Source organism: Astyanax mexicanus, chromosome 5 (genome assembly GCF_023375975.1).
Source record: "Astyanax mexicanus isolate ESR-SI-001 chromosome 5, AstMex3_surface, whole genome shotgun sequence".
Classification (NCBI taxonomy): domain Eukaryota; kingdom Metazoa; phylum Chordata; class Actinopteri; order Characiformes; family Acestrorhamphidae; genus Astyanax; species Astyanax mexicanus.
This window is the reverse complement of record NC_064412.1, coordinates 51,442,713-51,467,623: the sequence shown is the minus strand read 5'-3', so window position 1 is coordinate 51,467,623 and position 24,911 is coordinate 51,442,713. Positions and strand designations below refer to the sequence as shown.

Sequence of the window (24,911 nt, the reverse complement as noted above, 5' to 3'; positions counted from 1 at the left end):
CACTAATGCTAATGCTTCAGCCTTAGTGATGGAGAAATTCGGTAATCTAGGGGTTACTGTAAATAAACAGAAGTGCTTTACTCACCCAAATAAGGATCTTTCAAGAGACAAATCTATGTTGATTTACTTCTTTCTTCAAAAGAAAGATTAAAAACTTTTTAATTACAGTTTTGTTTACTTAGCTTAGCTTTACTTAACTTAGTTAGCTACCCCCACCACCACCACCCAGCGGCGAGACCTGCTGAATTAGAAGTTCCTTATAGTGTCTCCTAAAATGGGCCTTACAATCCAGTGTGCCTTTTGTTTGAAAAAAGACCAGAAAAGAGACTTTCATTGATAGTGACACTTTTTTTCATTCCAGCAACTCTGGACACTCTATGGACACACCCCCATCTATGGACACACTCTCAGTCTCGCTGATGCCTATTACATTATCTTATAGTTGTACCCTATTTTGCACCAGTAGTTTATTCACTATCTACTGTTTACAAAATGTACAAGTTTGCACTGCTAAATTGAAATTATTATATAGTTGTGTATTTGCACTTTCTGTATGGCTGATATCAGTTATCCTCACTTTATGCACATAAACTGGTGTTCATTGTTTACTGTGTTTTCCCTCTGGGATCAATATAGTATCTATTTATCTATTTGTTTGTATGTCTGTCTGTCTGTCTGTCTGTCTGTCTGTCTATCTGTCTATCTATCTATCTATCTATCTATCTATCTATCTATCTATCTATCTATCTATCTATCTATCTATCTATCTATCTATCATACGGTGCACCTTAAAGTATGAAAAATACGGTACTTTACCTTCTATAAGATGTGTCAAAGTCAAAGGACTTTTGGCACGGCAATGATAAACTGATAATTTAGTTGACATCTTCATCTTCAGCTGAAACAGATTTGTGATACCATATTCCTTTATGTAAGCCTTGTGTAACACTTTGAGGACTCCGTCCCAGTCATTTCCTTGCAACGTGAGGCTTCCAACTGAGCGCGGCCCTTTCCAAAGAGCTGCAGAACAGCTTCTCTAAGCAGATATTTCATCTGCATCAGTTCTCCCATGTTGGGAAGCTTTGAACTGCAATGCTAATCCAGATGATGCGCAGTTTGGGAGCAGACATAATTAGACACATATAATTCTTTGTGCATGTGTGAGCCTGTCAGGGCCACTGCTGAAGCATTGTGAGAAGAGGTGGGGTGCTAGTTGCTTAATAGGAATCTACAAAGTCAAGGGATTTTAATGCAATAAACAGTGTGGAGCAAAAGTGATCATATTCTTTTATCACCAAAACAGACTGTAAGATAAATATCTAAGGGTGTTTTCACACCAGCACTATTTCGTCCGGTTGGTTTGTACCCTTAGAGTGGTTCAAATGAGCAGGTGTAAATAAAGTTATCGCACTCGGGTATAGATCAAAACAACCGAATCAAGATCAGCTAGTGAAGGTGGTTTCGGTCTGGTCTTAAACAAACACAACAGTGGTTCACTTGTGGTAAAAACGTGATCCAGTCTCGACCCGACCCAGCTATCAAATATACTCCTTTTATTTGAGCTAAACTGCTAATAAGGCGCTAACCATTTTAACCTGTTTAATCTGACATATTAGCCAGATAATGCTAATGCTATAAACAAAGGCTGTCTCTGTTCCATTCTGTTTACATGCGTTATGCGATGTTTATGGAAGCAGTCTGACAACTACAGGCCCACAGCAGTGTAAAACTCTTGTCGTTTTACATTTGTGAGGTCTGTGAAAGTAATTGCTAAGAGATAATTGCTGTTAGCTGGAGGCTGTAAAAGCCTTGCAGCTCCACTCCTTCACACATTCCACAAATTGCGATAGAAGCCCAGCTGTCCTTTATTCAGACCTTAATTATCTTCATCTCTCTGGATCGTGGCCTTAGTAAAAATTTTAGTGAAGTGACTCAGCAGCCTGAGCCAGAGGCCTGACAATTCCTGTGTCTGTGGTACAACAAGTGCCCACATGACTGACATAAAGAGAGTCATAACAGAGTATAAGGGTTCTGCAGGGTTAACTGCAGGCATACATTGACAGGCAAAAAAACAGCAGGGGCTGGATTTAGTGCTGAATCCAATGACAGATGTGTTAAGAGTATGGAATCCTTGTGGTAAGAACCTAAATCTTGTCTTTTGCTGTGAAGCAACACCCTGCCCATAATGCATACAAAAGTCAGTCACCCCTAGTAGTAATACGAGGGACGTTAATAGCTCAGTGATATGTGCAGGGCATCCCCGTCAAGGCAGGGCTTCTAAATGGCAATTTTTATATATATATATATATTTGTGTGTTTATGTTCTATGGCATTACCATTCAAAGCACCTTTGTTTTCTTAATTTTAAGTTTCAGGTTGGGCCTTGTTCTTTAGAAGAGCCAAGTTTGAGTTTGATTGTGTGGTTGCGTGTGGGTAGATTGCTGATGTTGCAGTCTTAATGTTACATAAACACAGGAATGACATGGGCTGAAGAACCTGTTCTGATTATTATTACTGGTCTGTTGTCAGTTTTGTGATATTTAACATCCCTGCATGAATGAGACAGTTTGGACACAAATCAGAGTGTTAAGGACACTAAGGCAACGAAGACACGTAATCAAATACAATTGAATAGCATAAAAACAAGGTTTAAGGATATTCATTGCTGATAAAGGAATGCACAACTTGTTTGTCCCACACTAAATGAACAACAGTATTGGGACATACAGGTGTTTTTTTTATTTGTCCCTTTACAATAGATGTATAAATTCCAGCACCTAGCCCTGCAATCTGCCTTTACAGACATTAGTGACCCTTTCAAATTAGTCAGCTAGTGAAATTTCTATATATTTCTATATATTTCACCATCAGCTATGAGTGGTTATTATTAAAATGTGGATGCATTTAGGAACCACAGCAACTCAGCCATGAAGAATCAGACCATGTAAAAATACAGGACGGGGTGTCTGAGTGCTGAGAAGCATAGTGCAGAAAAGTGTCCAACACTCTGCTGCTCAATAACTGTAGAGCTCTGCCGGTAAAACTGCGGGAGAGGAGGGGGTGACTACACACTAATGGATATCATAAAAAACACTATAGGTGGTTTTTGCATAGGGGTCCCAATACTTTTGTCCATATAATGCATCTTCAAGTGTACTTTCATCTGCTCCAGGGAATCAACATGAACTTAAAAAGCTGTGGGTGCATCTGCACCTCTGTGTCAGCAGTAAGTGCAATCTTAAGTAGGTAAGTGAATACATTAATTAGGAAGAATGTCCAACAAATATTTGGATATAGAGTGTAGTGTATATTGAAAGCAGATTAAACTGTAAACTTAAATGTTCTTTTTGTGTAAAATTTGTACCTGTTCTAGCTTCTCTTTCTCCTCTAGCTGAGCTTTCATCACCTCCAGCCTCTCAGTTAAATACTCAACCTGACACATAGAGAAGAGCAAACACACACACACACAAACGCATTACTTACAGTGCAATAGCTAAAGAGAATTCATACATTTGCAATGACCCATGAGATCCCTGGTGGACTCAAGCAGGGGGCAACTGTCCACTTGATGCCTCAACGATTGAAAACGCATCGTTAAAGTGCCCTCTAGAGTAGCGAGAAGGAGACAAATTTGTCTATTAGCTGCCCTTCTTGTGGGGAAAAAGTGATTAAGTGCCCGCTAAGGTGTCCTTTAATGCAATGATAATGTGTCTTAATGAGTGTCCATCTTTCCTTCCAGAAAAGTTTAATGTATAAAGTTAGTGCTTTATATTAGGGATAGGAATCACAGGGCAACTCAAGACACTCAATGTATATTATGAAAATACATTTCCCATGATAACATTGATCTCATGATACAGTGATTCTGTAATACTCAATTTATTATAAATATGCTAATACTAGAAATTATGGATTTATTGGTGTTATTTTCACAGAATTTAAAAAAAACAATATTTTTCACATCAGGTTTAACCTATTCATTTGATTAGTGCCACTAAGTGAAATAATGAAGAATTAACTTTAGTAAAGTCAAATTAAGGGAACCAATGTTTCAATGAAAATATTGTTTTTTTTTTTGCACTACATTATCGATTTGATATGATCAAGACGATTCAATATATTGCAATATAAATATACAGTATTGTACCACCCATACAATCTATGCCACTGTACTAAACAGTGTCCTACAGGGTGGCCTTTCCAGGAGTGTGACTTGAATAGTGTTCTCTAGCAGGTAAAACACAGGATTAAATGTGATGTGGGGCCCTATAAATTCCCTCACAGTAGGATATAATCTATTTAATGGTACAAGAAGGAAATAAAAGTTAATTTCTGTCACAGATAATACAAAGTTTAAAAACTCACTTACATTCATGCACCCCATGTTGTGCTTTAGGTGCCCTTTTATTATTTTTTGCCCCTGCCCTTTAAACTGCCACCACTGGGGAGGATCACTGTGATGCCTGTAAAGCTGACCTGTTTGGTGTTCTCTGTCACATCTCTGGCTGAGGTTTTCAGCTCCTCCTGCTGACAGGTTAATTTCTGCTCCAGCTCCATTGTATAATCCTGAACAGAAGTCTCCAACTGACTCAGTTCCATTCAGAACACACAGTACCAGACAAAAGTTTGAACATGTCTCCTCTCATTTAATGTGTTTTCTGTCTTTTTATGATTTTGTACATTGTAAATTTAATACTGATGACTATATTAAAGCTATACAGGAACACACGTCGAATTATTTTGTAAATCAAAGAGTCAAGTGTCTTCATGAGGTAGAATACCCCATCTCAGTTGAGCAGGTTTAGGTCAGGGGGCTGTGGAAGACAACCCATTTTTTGTTATTTACGTAATCCCATATGTGTCCCTTTATGGTTTTCATGTCTTCAATATTAATCTACAATTTAGAAAATACATTAAAATTTTAAAACACAGGGCAAACATTCAATATTCAAATATTTACTTACACTAACATATTCCATAGTATCCTAAAGTCTGGCCTTTTATATTTTAAATAGAACCTAGGCATCACAGGACTTCCAGAATTCACATAATAAACTGTCCAATCAGCATTCATCTTAGTAGTTTCTGACTGTGCATTCCTAATACCAACAATAAAGACAAAACAAACTTCCCTAATAGCATTTTGCCATTTAGCATTTTGCTAACTGTTAGTCAACATGTTTGGTCAACCTACTTCTTATACTAGTGGCTCAGTCTATACACTGCTATAATAAATAGTGTGTACAGTGGAAGAATGTAAAGTGTTTTCAGAGGAACCTCATGTGTGGTTTGTTGAAGTTTGTCATTGGTTTCTTTCTTTGCTTTGTGTTTGTTCTCAGCTTCTTTCCTCATGTGGTCCAACTCTCCTCGTGCTTCCCTTTGGAGAATTAATAAAAACAGGCACAGGGTAACACATGACTGTGATAAGAAGCAAAATCTTTATCCTCAATAACTTTATTTTAATCTTTGAGGACAATATAATTAGAAAACAATAAACAGATCTGACAAATAAGCAACAAAAGTGCAGTAGAGAAATAAAGGTAATATCAGTAAACACACAAAAACAGAACTTAAATGGACCCAATTTACAGGAAACTGAATTAATCTCAATTTTTAGTTTAGATAAAGGAGATTTAGCCAAGCGGGAGATATAACAGTGTTAAAGGTAGAAGTTAGGGTGGAGGATGGTAGTGAAAGCTCATCATAACACATGAGAAAAGTCCAGGGGATTTACAAGATGTTTGGATTGGAAAACAGAGGTGCTTCAGGCACGTTCTTCCTCCCAAAACTAAACACTAAAAAGTTTTAACACATACTGTTCTCTCCACAGTACATTCAGCTCATGTATGAAAAGGAACAGACAGCTTTAAAAGCACTTGTGTGTTAAAGTACATTAACATTTTTTGTTTTTTTTTCAATCGCTAAAGGACTAAAACAATCTCTGACATCAGAAATGATTTATTTGTGCGCATCAATTTTACACTGATTCAACATTGTGGTTTTCTATTTATAGTTTCTATTAAACTTTACTAACATTAAATATGTAAATCTTGTTTGTATTCTATGTATATTTGATGAAAATAATAAAATTTACAAGATAAATGTAGGACATGGGTCACCCAATACACAGTAAATTAAAAACACAATTTTATCCAAAGTAGACAGTTTTTCATGTTTAATCAACATAATAATTTACTACTGTGTGGCAGGAGGGGGGGCTTGAATTTCTGTTTCTACTATTCCATTCATTATGAAATCATGAGGTCGTTCGACGTTTACTTGCACATGCTCTAAACTCAAATTTTCAAACTCTTGACTGATTTGTAGTACAAACATTTTCAAGTAACTGAAAAAAGTCATTAACTCAATTTAAATCAAGCGTTTAGTAAAAAAAATTGTGTTCCTGTGAGGACTGCGTAACCTTTTGGCTCTCTGGGCCCTCAGGACCCGAAGGCAAATGTAACGAAGCAGTGTTATGTCTTGGCAGGATGAGAGCAGGATGAAGATGTATGAAAGGGCAGCGACTGAACTCTGGGATTTATAAGGTACATTAAGGATTGGAGCTGCTCGCACAGCTTTGGTTCATAAGAACAATATGAAAGATCTGATCTTGTGGATATAGTGGGAAAAACCCACCAATAAAACGGATATGCTGGAAATATTTTCTTTTCATAATGCATAAAACTGCAGGGTATACAAATGGTTTAATGAAGAAAGCGGTGCGCTATATGGATGCCCTAAAACGGTGTGCTTCATACACTGCTTATGAAAATATGAAAGTCTTGGTAATACTGAAAGGAGTGAAGCCTGCTCAACTTAAATCTGCACTGCTGTTTTAGTTATTGTGTGATACCATAAACAGCTATAGGCACTGGATTGGGATTTAGCAGAACTGCTAGCACATGAACATAGCATTGTGTGCGGCATGTGGTTTTAGAAATTCAAATAAATCAATACAAGACTATAAATAAAAATATAAACACCACAACAACACAGCTCATTTCAGGCCCCTCAGCCTCGGGCCACAAATCTCTAGCAGTTCATCTCTTATCACATTTGCTTTTGGTATTTGGGGAAAAAAAGTAAAACAATCCAAATACAGATATTTATAATGACTCTTTAGGTCATCATTCACTTATAATACAGAAACATAATAAAATGAAAACATCATCATAATAACGGACAGTGAGGATATGGTACAAGAAGACAATTAAAGACCTATAAATATATTAAAAACACCAGTCAAATAATAAGTCAGAGTTAGTGGATCTGGTTAAATTCTCAATTGTAGTATTAATTTTAAACAGTGCTTTCATTTTTGTATGTAAAATCTCAATCTGCACCTTCTTTCTCTGCATCATTTGATCTAAAACTTCACATGCGCACACTGCAATGACAATGATGAAATGTCACTGTGCATTTATATGCATATTTATCAAAATCAACCAACTCTTGAATCTGTCACATTTCAATTATAAAATAATTATGCTAATTAATAATGTGTATCGATTCTGTTAAATAAATAAATATATGAATAAATAGTAAATACTACAATTAGTGCTGGCCGATATAATCTCAACTTAATATTATGATTAACTAAAAATTTGATTAATTGAAATGACTGATATGATATAACCAATATGAGGAAAATAAATTAGGTCTGAGGTTTGGAATGTACTTTGCTTAGCCCTATCTGAAAAGCAGCCAATCGTTGCCATATATATATATATTATAGGGCTACACAATAAAAAAATCTATAGATTTGTCTGCAACATAAATATTGCCATAATTACATGATTTTTAGTAAAAGTCAATAATCCAACACATCACAGTATTAAAAGTAGGGTTGCCATTCATTGCCAAATAATTATGCTTTGACAAAGGCAAAAACTAACGAAATATTTTTCCCCTTCTTTTAGAGAAACGTTGTGGAACAAATCAGAACCAAAGGGGGCACTAATTACACACATCACCAACAACATCAGTCAATCAGTGATTTTTTTTTTTTGTTAACCATTGTGTAAAATGAACTGGTCCTTGCAACACAATTTGCTCAAACACAACCCACACTGATGGGTGTGGAATAACCAGCTTTACCCCTTTAGGCACACATAATATTGTTATGCCTAAGAAGACCAAAATCAAAGGGCAAATGAGGAACAAAACACTCCTATTTCCCAACAATGGCACAAAAAGTCTTTGTGGTTGGCGCTGATGACGCACAGGTCACAGGACTGTGGAGGTCAGGATGGGTGAGCTGGGCCTGAAGCCTCACCTGAGCTCGGCTGTAAGTTTCTCCATGGCGGCTTTACGCTCCTCTGCTTTCTGCTGGGAGCGGTGCAGCTTGTCCCGCAGTGCCTGCAGATGATCCAGAGTGTTCACCAGCTCCCCCCGCACCGTCTTCATCTGACTCTCCAGCAGCTGCGTGCGGTGCAGAGAGTTACGCCGGTCACGCTTACTGCGCTGGACCTTCTCCTCCAGTTCAGACACTGAGAGAGAGAGACATAATAAATAAACAGTTACAGAAAAAGAGAGAGAACACCACTGCTGAGACTTACAGTGAGTAAAGGGGTGTAAGAAAATATCAATACTGAATGTTTATTGCAATATTTTGTTTTACAATAATGTATTGTGTTTTTTAAAGCGCAGTATTAATTTTAATTATCACTTTATCTGTAAAGATGATTAGATATCAGTGTTGTACTCAGTCTTCAGATCCCACTGTTAAAATTTTATAATGTAAAAAGTATTTTTTTTCTTTTATTTAGATTTTGTGATTATGATTTGATTGTTTTTTTTATCCCGTTACAGTTGCTAGAATTTAATTTATATAATTATAATAAAAATATCGCCTTGCTTACAGTAAACAATAGGTCAAAATATTTTAAATTGTAGCTCCTGTATCACTACTGTCATTGGTTTTTTTAACATTGTGTAATTTTAATACTCAATAATAAATAACTAATTTTTTATTTTCTTTAATTGTATAACGTTTTATGGCATTTGAATCATTTAGCAATGTGAATGGGATTTCTGTCAAAGTGACTTGTATATCTGCATGGGCAATTCTAGCCACATACAGTCAGTATATTTATGAATTTTACTTTTGATCTTTTTATTTGACCCTTTTTCTATCTTAAGGTATATGTGACTAAACAGTCATTAAAGTATTATGTGCTATTTGCATTTTGTATGCTTTTATGGTGAACAAATAAAGTTTTAAATTGAATAAAGTTTTAAATACAAAAAAAACCTTAATTTCCTATTGCACTGAAAAATGTATATATATATATATATTATTAATTAACCTCTTCAGTTTCATTAAAAGAGCCACATTGCAGTTTTGGTATAATACTATTTGTGCTATAGAATACTGCAAATGCATCCTGCTGATTTTGTTTTGTGTATCTAATGCATACCTGGCCTGCGCATAGTGTATCGCTATTCTGGTGTAATATTTTATCAAATAGCAAAGATGCAGGATTGTGCATTGGTGATTTAATACCAATACTTAATAATAACAGATCAAGCAAAAGGGCAATAAACAAAATAAAAAAAAAACAAATGTGATACAGACCCATGGAGTCCCCGCAAGATTTTTTTTCCGTACTCATCTCACTCTTCTTGTCCAGCATTCCTTTGGTCTCCTGCAGCATCTTCTCCATTTGAGCTAGCTGAGAGGCTTTAGCCCCGCTGGCCCTGCGGATCAGCAGCAGCTCCCGCTCCCGCTCGCTCAGCTCTCCACGGTACTTATTCATGTCCTCCTGGAGCTGCCTGCACAGCAAACACCGGCACAGAAGGTGCGATCAACAGTCCGGCAATACTAGAAGCAAAGTCTGGATAACTCCGAGTTTAACCAGTGACCATCGATATATAATATGGTACACTGATAAGTTCAGGCACAGCAAAAATCAACACAGGAAATCAGTGTTTTCCAATGATTTCCTCTAAATTTGTGTAAAATCTACTACTTCCCATCCTCCCTAATCATTCTCCCCAGTTAAAAACAGGAGGATCAGCCTTTTATACCTCAAATCCAAGACATAATTAGCCATAAAACAGACAAACAATCTGTGAATAGAGTCTAATAATCACGGGATCTCCCTCATATCAAGCCTCCAGCTACATGGCTTTTTAACCACTGAATTTATCAGGAAAACAGAACACAAAGAGCCACACTCTGGGCTTATCTGATACTCATCAAAGCTCTATTCTCCTGTTATTAAAACATATTGTGATGCTAGAATGCACATGTAAAGAGCATTATAATCTAGATTTCTTTAACTATGTTTAGATCCAATATTGTTATTGTTAAAACAACATTGTATAGCATTTCTACCCTAAAATTGATTCTGAAATTATTGAAATGCTCACTGATTAGTAATAAAGAGAACAGCATGTACTGTAAATTTTTGCTCTTCTGTGTTCTGTGTATCTCTGTTGAAGTGAGCAAGATACTGGCGAGTCATATTATTACATCCTGTAAAATATTACTCTACATCCTCATTACTCAGGTTGTCCAGAAATGCATGTGCATGTGTATTGCAGGGTCCTGACCACTGAAGAACAGGATAATTAGTATAGGTATGCAAAAAAACAGTTACAGAACTACTGTCTGTATTTATAGAAATTAAAACACACCTTTATGCTCAGTGGAGCTGATCCAATTGACTATGAAAAAGGTAGTCAGAATATTCTGATTTGACTATACGCATATGCCATTCAAAAATAATAAAGAGAAAAGAGAAATAAAAAAATAAAAATAAAGAAAACTCTTAATTTGTAATGGAATTTAATGTAAAAAAATAACGCATTTCTATTGGTCCATTTATCATAAAATATTGCACAACAACTGCCATATCTACAGTTGTGGTCAAAAGTTTACATACACTTGTAAAAAAACATAATGTTATGGCTGTCTTGAGTTTTCAATAAGTTCTACAACTCTTATTTTTCTGTGATAGAGTGATCGGAACACATACATGTTTGTCACAAAAAACAGTCATAAAATTTGGTTCTTTCATAAATTTATTATGGGTCTGCTGAAAATGTCACCAAATCTGCTGGGTCAAAAATATACATACAGCAACATTAGTATTTGGTTACATGTCCCTTGGCCATTTTCACGGCAACTAGGCGCTTTTGGTAGCCATCCACAAGCTCCTGGCAAGCTTCAGGTCGAATGTTTGACCACTCTTCTTGACAGAATTGGTGCAGTTCAGCTAAATGTGATGGTTTTCTTGCATGAACCCATTTCTTTAGCACTGTCCACATGTTCTCAATGGGGTTTAAGTCAGGACTTTGGGAAGGCCATTCTAAAACCTTAATTCTAGCCTGGTTTAGCCATTCCTTTACCACTTTTGATGTGTGTTTTGGGTCATTGTCTTGTTGGAACACCCAACTGCGCCCAAGACCCAACCTTCGGGCTGATGGTTTTAAGTTTTCCTGCAGAATTTGGAGGTAATCCTCCTTCTTCATTATCCCATTTACTTTCTGCAAAGAACCAGTTCCACTGGCAGCAAAACATCCCCAGAGCATAATACTACCACCACCATGCTTGACAGTAGGCATGGTGTTCCTGGGATTAAAGGCCTCACCTTTTCTCCTCCAAACATATTGCTGGGTGTTGTGGCCAAACAGCTCAATTTTTGTTTCGTCTGACCAGAGAACTTTCCTCCAGAAGGTTTTATCTTTGTCCATGTGATCAGCAGCAAACTTCAGCCGAGTCTTAAGGTGCCTTTTCTGGAGCAAGGGCTTCTTTCTTGCACGGCAGCCTCTCAGTCCATGGCGATGTAAAACACGCTTGACTGTGGAGACTGACACCTGTGTTCCATCAGCTTCCAAATCCTTGCAGACCTGCTTCTTGGTGATTCTCGGTTGACTCTTGACCATCCTGACCAATCTCCTCTCGGCAGCATGTGATAGCTTGCGTTTTCTTCCTGATCGTGGCAGTGACACAACTGTTCCATGCACTTTATACTTGCGTATAATTGTCTGCACAGTTGCTCTTGGGACCTGTAGCTGCTTTGAAATGGCTCCAAGTGACTTCCCTGACTTGTTCAAGTCAATAATTCGCTTTTTCAGATCCACACTGAGTTCCTTTGACTTTCCCATTGTAGCTTTTGTAGCTGAGTCTAATCACTGGGTCAAATGAGCCCTATTTAAATGGGCTCATGAGAAGTCAACAGCTGTAGTCAATCAGAATCACTTACAAGAAGTGAAGAGGCCATGACATGAAGCTAATTTGATTGACACAACTCGCTACATCACCAAAATTGACAAATTTTGTTGCTGTATGTATATTTTTGACCCAGCAGATTTGGTGACATTTTCAGCAGACCCATAATAAATTTATGAAAGAACCAAATTTTATGACTGTTTTTTTGTGACAAACATGTATGTGTTCCGATCACTCTATCACAGAAAAATAAGAGTTGTAGAACTTATTGAAAACTCAAGACAGCCATAACATTATGTTTTTTTACAAGTGTATGTAAACTTTTGACCACAACTGTATATGTATCTATATATATATTTCAAAAAGTAGAATTTAACTATAAAGAAAAATAAGGTAAATCATTTTCTATTGTTTATAAAATCAATATACTTCTATATAAAAATCTATAAATCTATATTTTTTTTCCACTGTGTTTTCAGAAAAGCTATTTGAGCACCGGACACATGACCCACAATCAGAAACACTGCCTGCAGGGGAAGCATTGTGTGATCACTCACTATGCAGATAAGAGAATCTGTCCTCTGTTAAACTGTTCTCTCTCTCATATGGCAGCTGGATAACAAAGAAGCTCACTCACAGATAAGCAACTCTGATTAACGCCTGATTAACCCACAGCCACCACTATGTACTTCTACATTTACACATAGCTCTCTCACGTGTATCACACGAGCCATGTGTACACATATACACACATAAACACCAAAGAGCACACTGTGATTATATAGTGATTGCTTTGCAACCTTTACTTAAGATTTGGATCCAAATAATTTAGATTTCTTGGAGGAAATGAACACTCTGATTTACCCAAGCTTTAGTGTGAGGTTTACTCTCCCATTTTAAGGATTCTTTTTTAAGTTTTAACGTTTTTTTGTAAGACCACTCCACTTTCGTTAACAAACCATTGTTGTACATATACAGAATACATTTTTAGATTTTTTTCCATTAAATATAAATAAAGCATTAAATGAGCAGGTGTATGGATACTTTTGTCCACATAGTGTATGTTGTCATTATAAGCCAGTAATATGAAATCAGTCAAAATAGTTTAAGGTTGTGAATTATGGGAGTTATTGAATGATAATCGCTGCAAACAGATGGGACATTTAATTTCTCAAGTTAAGCAGGTATTAAACATTCCTCCATCTCACATGTCACATGTGTACCAAGAATATACTATAGAATGCATTACAACCCACTGTAGACAGTGCAGTATTTAGCTAGAATTGTCCTTGCAATCAGATGAGCAACTCTGGCAGAAATCACAGTCTCTTTCAGTGCCCACTTATCTGACACTTTGTGTTAATTCACAAAGTGTGTAAATAGTCCAGTTTAATTGGATGAAGGAAAACATAATTTGAATTAAAGACACTGTATTCAGTATGGAAGAGTGTATAGTAAAAATGTTGTATAATATTTTTAACATGGTCCAGGACTATTGTGGACTAAAGGAAGGTCAACTTGGAAAAGATCATTATAACAGAATATTGTTGTAATATTTTATTCTAAGATTTAATTACTGCACTTTTCTGCATCATTAATGCTTATCATTATTTGGACTTACTGATGCTGATAACAGTCTGGATGGTCCTTTTTGTCGTTGGACAGTTATGTTTTAATAAATTAGTTTAGAAACTGGAGATCTTTGCTCCTTAAACACTTTTGTAGATTCTGGATTAATTTGGAAAATGGGCTGACAGGTCAGTGCAGTGTTCTTTAGCTTTTATGGAACATGATACTAGCTCCTGTCCCATGACTTTTAGCATGTCAGAATAAATTAATATAATATAATTATAATATATAATATTAATATTTTTTAATGTGTGTGCCTCACGTGGTAGAGTTGTAGAGCTGTGAAGCTTCTGACTGGTGTTTCTGCTCATGTTCCCTGTCTAAGAGGGCCTCGCACTCTGCTTTTTTCAGCTCAATGGAAGCCAATGTCTTCTCCTTCTCCAGCTGTTCCTCTAACTGGGTCACCTAACCAAGACAAATATCAGACTTGTATACAACAGAGCATAAAGTCACATTTCCACGTTTCCTCAAACACAGCTAACCCTGTATTGATGCAAGTTGAACAAAATTACTACGGTTCATCACATGAAGGTCTAAATAGAGGCTACTTTAACTTGCTAAATGCTCTGATTTGACAACAAAGGGTTCTGTCATAATGTTAAAAACAGATTCATTGTATATTAAGGCTTAAGCTATTTCATAGCCTGAACTCTGAGTTGGTTCATAGTGGCCTGTCCTGGAGCTCACAACACTTGAGAAGAACGTTTTGGTATTGAGAATATTAAGTAAATAAGTGTTTCAGGTGATTTTTTTAACCCATTCTCCCTATTATCGACGATTATTGTTGTTCCATTTTTTTATTCAAAGTTCTCCACACACTCTCTATTGGGAACAGGTCAGGACAGTTTAGGATGTGCACAATAGGACAAATGATACATATTCTTATCATACTGATATACTTTTTTAAGCATATTGAGGATAGCATCAATGCTTACAAAACTCTGACCAAAAATGCTAATTTACTAAATACACAAAATGTGTAATTAGTCCAGTTTAATTGAATAAAGGCCAAGATAATTTGTATAAAAACACTGTACTCAGTATGAGTGTTAGAAATGTGTTTTCTGAGGATCTGTAGCTACTGATAGTATGAAATAAATATTGTGTGTCTTAAAAATTGTTTTTAATTAGCAAGACATCATATTTTTAAAATGGCCCAGGACTAGTTTGGACTGAAGGTAGGCCAGTTGAGAACCATTACCCTATTCTTCCACGGCCTGGAAAAGATGTGATCATTATGAAAGAATATGTTGCTCTAAGATTTCACTTCTGTACTTTTCTGCATCATTAATGCTGCATCAGAGAAGTGTACTGACATATCACCATTCCATGACAGACCCTGACTTTTGGACTTGCTGATGCTCATAACAGTTGCTGATAACAGTCTGGATGGTCCTTTTTGTCACAGGCCAATTATTTTTTTAATTTCATTTTTTTTCTTAAATAAACCTATTTTTGCTCCTTAAATATGTAAGTGGATACTGCATTTGTATAAGTCCACAAGTACATCAATAGGTTTAAAGGAGAAAACAGAGACTGATTTGGAAATGGGCCGTTTTTATTAGAGAAATATATTAGTAGCTGTATGTGGCTTCACTTTCATGAGACGTTGACAGCTGCTACGTCAAGTTAGTTAGGCACTTTTTAGCAAATGCTGAATGAGCTTTGCTTTCACTGAGTAGTCAACTAAGTATGTCGCACACTGCATTTAAAACATATGGTCACAGGCTTTGTGAGTCAAAGGGATGGCATTTGTTAGCCTTACCGGTTTTATAGCTTGGGATAGCAATATGATGAATGAATTCTTGCTTGTTCTAAAAGGCCAACAACATAAGTACCATATTTCATCATATTCCCAATTATCTGAATGGGCTTGGGGCGCAGTTTTTCTAGTTTATGACAGACCATATCCAGCTACAGCTATCCTTCTTTATTTTACAGTGCTTTTACCTGGCCTTTCTGTGGCCTCTTGCTCGTTCTCAGGAAATGAGAAGCGAATAAGGATGACCGCATCATACCTCTCTGTTTTTGGATTCCAGCTGATTCTCATATGCGTCCTTAGCTGCCTCCATGTGCTTCTGACAATTGCTCAGCTCCTCCTGGCAAGAGGACAGGGCTGACTCAAGAAACTTTACCTGCAGAAGCATGCACAGAAAACATGAGGGCAGGTCAACAGGGTGCTGAATGAAGTAGTGGAGATTAGGGCTGGGAAATATGACATTACCCTTAGTGTGATGAACTGATAATGTCACTACTTCCACAGTAGTCTAACATATGTCAGTTCATTTTTTCAAAAATAAAGTATTACTTTTTATATTATTTTTTTTCTCTTTGCTGCAGTATAGAATAAATATATATACAATTGTGTTTTTTAATTTCGCAGTTTTTACGTTTTTGATTTTCTATTTTTAATGTTGTAACACAAGTAGGTTGAATTATACCATTAGATTGGGGAAGAAAATCTGAGTCAATAAATAAAAATACACACCTGTGCAGCACACTGAGCCGACTGGGCATTCAGGTTCTTCGGAGCCTTCAGATTTTCCATTTTATTATCTTCAGCCTCCTGTCAGTGACGCAGAAGACAATTTTACAATTTTAAAGCTCCTTTGTAGGCATTAAATTCACCTCATGAAGTCTTATTTATAGTTCTCAGCAGCTGGTTTAGTAAATCAGAGCCTAATGATGGTAAATCAGGTACCCTGCTGATGGATTTGAACACATCTTTGGAGGGCTGGTTTGGAGAGTCCAGGAGAACTCCAGGAGAAACTTTATTCTTCAGACAAGATCACATTTTTAGTACTATTATACATATATCTTAATCTGGTGCATGTTAGACTGGGCTCCTACCAGCACACAATGCAAATTGAAAAATGTTTTAACAATTCAAATACAGCTAGATCCTAAAATGAGTGCTGTGGCCAGGAAAGACTGAAGACTGAAGACATGTACTAGATCATGACTACGTCTTTTGTATTTGAGCACCAAAATAAAGCAGATCCGAGCAGATCACCAGACTTCATACACCAAACCATTATCCCCCGCACATCCCCCTTTTGTGCAGCAAACAGTGAAGCTTTTTACACAAGAACTGTAAGATACATGTTTGTGTGTACGTGTGTGTGTGTGTGTTTGTGTGTATTTTTGACCTTTTTAAGCTGTGTAAGGGAAGTGTGCAGTGACTCTGCTCTCCACTGGCTCACCTGCATCTCCTGTAGTGCTGTAGACAGAATTTTCTCCAGCTCGTCTATCCGCGTCTCCTTCTGTCCTAAACAGACATGCAACTAGACACACACACAGGGATTAAAAATAACACAGGGATCATATTTATCACAGTAATGGGTCTCAGATTAATACCTAAATGTTAACATTAACAGAATATGAGAAAACAAAAAAAATTTTGACTAGATCAGTCCAAAACCCTTTTTTCTTTTGCGTCAATCAAGTATTGCTATTGCATTTGGACACCTTGGCTCCATTCCCTTCTGTTCTATAGAAATTAAAGCAAAATTTCATCCATGCTGTATTTTATTATTTTATTATTTTATTTAAATAAAATAAAATAAAATGGAGAACATTGTACAGCGTGTCTGTTAACAGCAAAATAATACCACAAGATAAATAATACTGTTGTATGAATAACTAGCTTGTTTCCTGACAGCACAAACAAAATTACTGCATGTAATGTGGATAGTCTTTCAATCACTTAATTCCTGTAGGCCCACATTCTTATGATTTAATAGTATATGGTTTAAAAAATCGTTTCTGGGGGAAACAAAAGTGTGTTGATATTAGTACAGAGAAAAACAAACTGCTAGAATAAAACACTGGAAATGGAAAATAGTTTAGAGAAGAAAGATGAGATACAGTGATAAAATTGGGTGGAACATTTTTGTCATTAAAACATATGGGGAAGGAAGAAGCTAAACATCATACTGCAACCAGCCAGCAGAGGCGCTAGACCTGTCCTGGCTTTACTTTTGAGAGATGTTATGAAGTCCATGCCAAACTTTGCAGCACCCAAACCATACACACCACTTACAGCCAAGAACACAATGATCTCACAGTTCTGACACCACATGACTTGGCCACAGCGGTTTAGGCATTCTTACATAAGCATGGACCAAAATGGGAGTCCATGAAAGATAAGAGTACAATGGGCTGTTTTTCACTGGGTGGGAAAGATGGAGACACACAGTCAATGTTTTCATCCGAGCCCTGCAGAAGGGTGTATTATGCAAATGAGCCCTCCGTCCAAAATCACAGTGTTTATCACGATGGGCTGAGAGCTTCCTGACCACAACACTGGGATTATGTTCTATAAATGTGTGTGGGCCTTCACTGTATTACATCTTGGAGAAGGACAGTGAAGAGTTGTGTACCAGTGAAAATTAGAAAATGCTGAGGGACAGGAATAAAAACTGTTGGTTCTCATTGTTACAACACCCAATAATCCAATAATTTATTGTAGCAGACTGATCTCACATAAATTCAATACAAAAACACTACAACTACATCCCCAATTCTAAAATAATGCATTCAAGTCTTAACTTTTTTTGGAATTTGGATGTAAATTAAAGATTGCTGTACCATTAACATTTCATCCTCTGGCTGTCTACACTTTAAAATGGGCTGCTTCTGTGTCTCTTCCAGTGTCTGCTGGTATTTGTTCTTTTTGTTCTTAAGCTTCTTCTTTTTGGAAGCTGCTGCTCTTCTCATGATTCTCACAAACAGAGCCAGTAAAATATATCACAAGAAATTGACAGGGCCATAACTCACTGAAGCTTTGAAATAGACACTTCAGCACTTGATTTTTCTCCACAATCAAAGTGTAATCTGAAATTTCCACTTCCAGTTTCTTCTCTAATTCATGCAGTTATTTTCATCTTAACCTGTAATTATCAGCACAGTCCACCAGGGGGAGGCATACATTAAATGACCACCACTAGAGAAAGCTCACAGAGATGAAAGTTTATTTTCTGTGGTTATATTTTGCTGTAAACCTTGTATCTCCATTTTTTTGAGTAATGTAAATCTGGGACTTGCTTTTTACAATGTGCTTAAAATCCAGGATAAATAGACAAATTGAAATGCTTTAAAATAAAATAAAACAATAGAAATACAAAATAAAATGCTTGTACATGACTTCCATTAAAAGTTGTGTCCTGTAAAATGCAATATTGATACAATGGATTAGCAATGGTAAATGCATTAAAGAAAATCACTCAGATTAAAAAAAACAGCACATATAAAATGATAATAACCTTAAAATAATCACTCTGCATAATAGGCATAAGGGAAAGCAGCATTTTAAGTAATTAATAATAAACTAATAAATAAACTAATAAACTTATTGTGACAATGAGTAGAGAAGCTATCTGTGGAGCTAGAAGCTATCTGCTATTTTTACATTTAAAAAGCTAAACAAAAACAAACACTTTCAACATTTTAAATGCTAGAATTTCAGGTTTGAAAATCACACAGTGCTGTAAGAATTACCTCCTTGTTTCTCTGGCTGACTTTGGCTGTGGACTCCTGTAGCTTTGTCTGGAGCTTCCGGAGGTTCTGCTCTTTCTGGTTGAGAGTGGCCTGCAGAGAGACTTTCTGTTCCTGAACCTGATCCAGATGCTCCTGCAGCTTATGGTTCACTTCAGTTTGCCTGGTCCTGTCCTGCTCTAGAGCCTGAAACACTGGCAACAGCTGCTGGTACTGCTTACCTGTTCCTCAGCACACGCATACACACACATTCACATATAAACACAAACATTGTCTGCCTACACTGTGCGGTTGAATGATATGCACTACCCAGGCTTACCAGGCATGAGGTCAGGGATGCTGCCAGCAGGTCCAGGTGGGAGGAAACATGGCTTTGCACACAGCAGTCCACCTCCACCCTACACCAAAAATACACAAGACACATGTTTGGAGACTGCTAAGTTATATGAGCAAACCACAGAATATGCTTTAAACCAGTCACACATGGCCATGAAATGTCATGGTAAACAAGGGCTTGCATTTTTTGGGACACAGTAAGTGTTACGTTTTCATTTTTAATAAAATAGATAAAGAAGAAAGAAGCCCCTGTTTCAAAATTAAAACCTAAAATTTGAACTTTGCAGCTGAACCACAAACAAAATGCATTGACAGAAAGATTTATCATCAAATCACACAGTTTAAGTTGTTAGAAAAGGTATGTTTGGAGTACTAAACAGTGAGGCCTTAAACCCTTAAAACACTGTACCAACAGTAAAGCATGGTGCGGGTAGCATCATGCTCTGGTGCTGTTTTGTGGCCAGTAGAACTGCACCATTGCATGGATGTGTTAATTCTATCTCCTTTAACCACAAATGCTGCCCTTCTTCTCTGGAAGGCAGTGGACATAAGTTAACTAGTTCTTCTATTTTTTGCATTGTGAGTGAAAGATAGGTTAGGTTTGCTCTAAATAGCAGTAAATAAGTTTAAATAGGCTGTTGAAAATAGCTATGCTGGGTTAGCATACTTTATGATCAGTGTCCACAGCAATAGCTATATCTGAATGCGTTTACTTGAAATACAATACGATCAGAAACCATTTGCATGGCAGAATAAGGTGGATAAGGGATAGAACAGTAGCATGTGTACATTCAAATCAGTTCCACTGTGGCTGCTCCCATCTCGAAGGTGTAACAGGCTGAGTATGGCCTCCAGACTGTCCAGCTCAGCTCTGCAATTCTCCACTTCTCTGTTTCTCTCCTCCAGCTCTCGCTCTCGTTCTCGTTCTCCCACGAGGTCCATGCTTTCCCTCCTAAGATCTTCCACTTCCCTCGCCTCCTGCTCCTTCTCACTCAGCTGGCGTTCCAAGTCAGTGTTCTTCCGAAGTGCTTCTTGAAGCCAGGAGTGCAGTGCATCTGCTTCAGTGGTCAGTGCCCCAATACGAGCACAATTTTTCTGCAGCTCACTGAGGAAAAAATAAGAACAGCAAAAGCCCTCAGACACACTGCAAGAACCATCAATCAATAACAGCTGATAGAACCACATGGACAAGATTACTTTAATAACCTTTATCACCAACAAGCTCTACAATACAGAGTTACTATATTCACTAATACCACTTACAACTTTACTACTGTACACAACACAAGCCTTATGTTCACCATGACCAGAGGCTCCACCCACTTCTCTACTACAATACAGTTACTATATTCACTAATACCACTTACATCTTTACTGTACACAACACAAGCCTTATGTTCACCATGTCCAGAAGCTCCGCCCACTTCTCTACTACAATATAGAGTTACTTCATTCACTAAAACCACTTACAACTTTACTGTACACAACACAAGCCTTATGATAACCATGACCAAAAGCAAGGTCAACATCTCTAAAGGAATTGATGCTGTGCTGCCTTCAAGACAACATCATTTGACTTAGGATCCTAAATGTCTTTAAAGTGTTGTGAGAAAGAATGGCAACATTATACATAAGTGAGAAATGCTTTACCATCCCAACTGTTTCAGTGCAGTTTTTTTCATACTGTCCCAACTTTTTCTGATTTGGGGTTGTAGTTTAAAAAGTATTAAATAATTGCTTTACAGTAATACTGTACCTAACAAGCCTGTTTTTCTCATCAACTTCTTGCTGTAGCAGCAATAATTGTCGCTCTATTTCGACTCTTTGGTTGTCACACTCAATCAAGTTGCACTTCAATGCTGTCTCACTGTCAATCATCTGATGGGAAAAACATACAAACACAACACTGACAATGATACTGCAAAAATAAAATATTTCCAAAATTACAAGTTGATACATGTTTTTCACCACACAGTGACAATACGTACATTAAGATTTTGATGTGTGAATCATATTTTCACCTACTTTTTTAATCTTCTCAGACATGCTGGCTCTATATTCTTCGAGAGCTTTAGCATGCTGCTCTGCTTTAAGCAGAGCTTTGTCCCTTTGCCGCACTGTGCTTTAAAATAAACATGAAAAAGAGAAAACTCTGTTAATGATCTACTATTCATTTACATGCTGATGCATTTGCGTTTTTTACAGTGTGTAAATTTGTGTTTTTTATCCAGAATGAATTTACATTATGTGTAATTTTTTTTGTTACAGTCTAACAGTAATAAATGTGGAGTGACAATAATTCAGTGTATATCTGTTGTGTATGCACTTTTTTAAATAGTGACAGAAAAAAAAAAAAATTTTTTATTAGTTTTAATCACATTTTATCTATGATTTAAAATGTGTTTTTGAACCATTCATATGACCTTCCCATTTCTGTACAAAAACACCGGACCATGAATACCTGATGCTCTGGCTGGTCTGTCTGTCTAATTCTGCCTGTAAATATTTCAGATCCTTCTTTAGCTGCTTCAACAATTTGTTCTTCTCTGCAAGAGTATCTTGTGTCTCCTTCAGCTTTCCATCTACAACTCTGTAAAACAGAGAAGTGGAGTTGTAAACATTTATTAATTCTGTGGAGGTAAGAAATGTGCTACATGTATAATTATAAAAGCAATTCAGAGTTCTTTTCTTCAACTCGAACCTGTGTGACTGTCTTAGAGAGTCCATTTCTCCTTCTAGACTGAGTTCCTCAGTCATTTGAGTTACACTGGATGTTTTGGATTCAATGGTGGACCCCAGCACCTGCACCTGGCAAGTAAAGAGCAGTTAGAATACATGTAGGCTACTTTTAAGTAATACTTTTGTTAACATTATAAAAATACAAAAAGAGAGTACTTTGGTTTTGGAGCTAGCCAACTCAAACTGCATGTCCTCAAGTTCACTAATCAGCTTCTTATTTTCCAAAACCAGAGAGTTATTTTCCTGCTCCATGGTACTGAGTCTCCTCCTCAGCTGGGCGTATTTCATCTCCAGTTCTCTGGAGGAAAGGGCTTGAACCTGCAGTTTCTGTTGAGAGTAAAGAAAATTTTAGCGCCATGCTTTACCCTTTGATGCAAAACATGGGTCAAAAGTGATCTTATTTTCTATATATTTGCAAAAAATTCATTTAATTAATCAATTAATTTATTTTTTTCCTAAAAAAATAAAATCCCTTTTTGAATCACTACCCCTCTATTGTGCAATATGGGTAAAAAATTGGATGCTTTTTTTGCATTTTCTATGTTACATGAGGGTTTCTTAGCAAAATGTTTTGACCCATGTTGCACATAAGAGGGGGTGTGCAAATGTTCTGCATCGAAGGGTTAAGGTATCCTGCGGTCAGGCTGCACTGCAGTCAGCCTTATTTTAGTACGCTTTTCCTTATAATGGTTATAAAACGTGGTCTGAGTTTTCATTAGCTAAATGTTAGCAATGTTTTGGATTAGCCAGGTAGAACACAGACACCAGTGCAGGGCAGCAGAAAGGTGTTAATAAAGTCTAGTTAAAACTGTATGCAGGACTATGTTAAAGTTTCGGAAACCTGTTCTTAAAATTACAAACATTTTACAAAAGGTTTTTAAAACATTTTTTTTTCAGTTTTAACTGTTTATTTATTTGCTTAGCCAGCTATACTGGATTTCTCTTACAATAACGTTACTGTTAAAAAGAAGATTAAACATACCTAGTGTTAGGTTAATTATCCTAATTGACTGTGAGTGACATCCACTGTAGCTAGCTCTAAGCTATAGTATTAGTATATAAAATAGTGTTTACAATTTCAATTAGGTCAAACAAGCTTATAAACCTTATATAGCAGGCAGTTACTTAGCACTTAATTTAATAGTTAACTGTTACCTGTTTAGAACCAATGCTGCCTTGACCCTCCCGTTCCATTCTGTCAGTTGCTGCAGTGTTATAGCGTTATATGGAGGTCAAAACTTCTCCCTGAGGAAAACAGTGTTAGCTTAGCTAAATAAAGACACAGAAATAGAAATCATCATATAGATGACAAACGACCGTTTTAGATGATTTAGATGCTTTATTTCTTTAACCTCCCCAGTTAGCTAGTTAGCTAACGTTAAGTGTAAACAAAGTCCTTGGTGTAACATTATCTGGCTAAGTTAGCTAACCCTGCAACTTTAAAGACTGTTAGCTAGTTAGCTTAGCTAAGTGTGACCAAAGTCTATGGTGTAACATTAGCTATTATGTTATATGTTATGTTAACTAGCGATTTTAAAGCCTGTTAGTTAGCTAGTTAACGTAGCTAAATTACCCTAGCAACAGATAGCTAACTAGCTAAATCTGGCTAACACAGGTTTATATTTGTCTTACAGTAAATGTGGGTCAATATTTTAGTTTCTAAGAAGAAAACTAGAAATATGACCTTCTAATAATAAAAAAAAAAAGATCTGGATAGGATAGTTAATGTTACACAAAATGTGATTAATTTAGCTAGTGGTTAGCTAAGCTAAGTAAGTTAGATGCAGACAGTCTAATATTATAAATTAATTTGACAAATTTGTCAAGTCATGTTAATAAATCTACTACCTGTATGACTTGTATAACAGGGTACGTTAATGTCCTTCCTTTGATTAACGTTACATTAAAGTTAATTCCACAGGTTTGAATTGTTAAGGTTTTTTGTTAGTATTGTAATTTATTTTTAAAAACTTAGGTTACCATGGCTGCAGCACTATAAATGTTACTGAAGGCCTTAGCTGGAACACAGCTTTTAGGATTATTAAGCCCTTTAAAAATCGTCAATAATAATTTATTAAATATAACTATAACTTAGTAAAACAAACGTTTTGTGCCAGATAAACACTTTTATTTTTACAAAAAAAAAAAAAAACTATTATATAGTCATTTTTAATAATACTAATTTGAATTTTAGTCAAAATAATTAATCTAAATTTTATACAGATCTGTTTTTTTTTTTAGAATAGGACATTTCGAAAATATGTATTACCTTTAAGCAGACTTTGTATTATTCTGCTGTTGTTGAAAACTACCCTGCGTGTACTGTAGACAAAACATCTGGGCACCACCTAACCATCCTAAGCTAATGTTGAGGCAGAAACTTCTGCTTTCTTACCAAATTCTATATTTATTTATTTGTATATAAGTAAAAAAAAAAAAAAAATATATATATATATATATATATATATACATATACATGTATATATATATATATACGTATATATATATATATATACGTATATATATATATATA

General features: G+C 36.3%; 1 protein-coding gene across 5 annotated transcripts in view; it reads right to left on the bottom strand.

Annotated features, from left to right (window-relative positions):
- Nucleotides 1-24,385, bottom strand: part of si:ch73-389b16.1 (cytoskeletal protein Sojo) — a 28,477-nt gene extending 4,092 nt beyond the window's left edge. The window contains exons 1-19 of one of the 5 annotated variants that reach the window (XM_049479302.1): nt 24,227-24,385; nt 23,534-23,623; nt 22,535-22,705; nt 22,341-22,447; nt 22,101-22,229; nt 21,665-21,761; nt 21,396-21,517; nt 20,429-20,744; nt 19,623-19,701; nt 19,307-19,530; nt 16,957-17,091; nt 16,296-16,373; nt 15,826-15,942; nt 14,070-14,212; nt 9,578-9,774; nt 8,276-8,489; nt 5,278-5,377; nt 4,477-4,566; nt 3,365-3,433 (exon numbers count right to left, since the gene is read on the bottom strand). In XM_049479302.1, coding sequence (XP_049335259.1) covers nt 3,365-3,433; nt 4,477-4,566; nt 5,278-5,377; nt 8,276-8,489; nt 9,578-9,774; nt 14,070-14,212; nt 15,826-15,942; nt 16,296-16,373; nt 16,957-17,091; nt 19,307-19,530; nt 19,623-19,701; nt 20,429-20,744; nt 21,396-21,517; nt 21,665-21,761; nt 22,101-22,229; nt 22,341-22,447; nt 22,535-22,705; nt 23,534-23,572 — 2,427 coding nt within the window. In that variant the 5' untranslated portion in view covers nt 23,573-23,623; nt 24,227-24,385. Of the gene's footprint in view, nt 1-3,364; nt 3,434-4,476; nt 4,585-5,277; nt 5,378-8,275; nt 8,490-9,577; nt 9,775-14,069; nt 14,213-15,825; nt 15,943-16,295; nt 16,374-16,956; nt 17,092-19,306; nt 19,531-19,622; nt 19,702-20,428; nt 20,745-21,395; nt 21,518-21,664; nt 21,762-22,100; nt 22,230-22,340; nt 22,448-22,534; nt 22,706-23,533; nt 23,624-24,226 lie in introns of all 5 variants that reach the window. The other 4 variants (XM_049479300.1, XM_049479304.1, XM_022675418.2 and 1 more) reach the window with 4 other exon arrangements.
- Nucleotides 24,386-24,911: the final 526 nt, after the last annotated feature.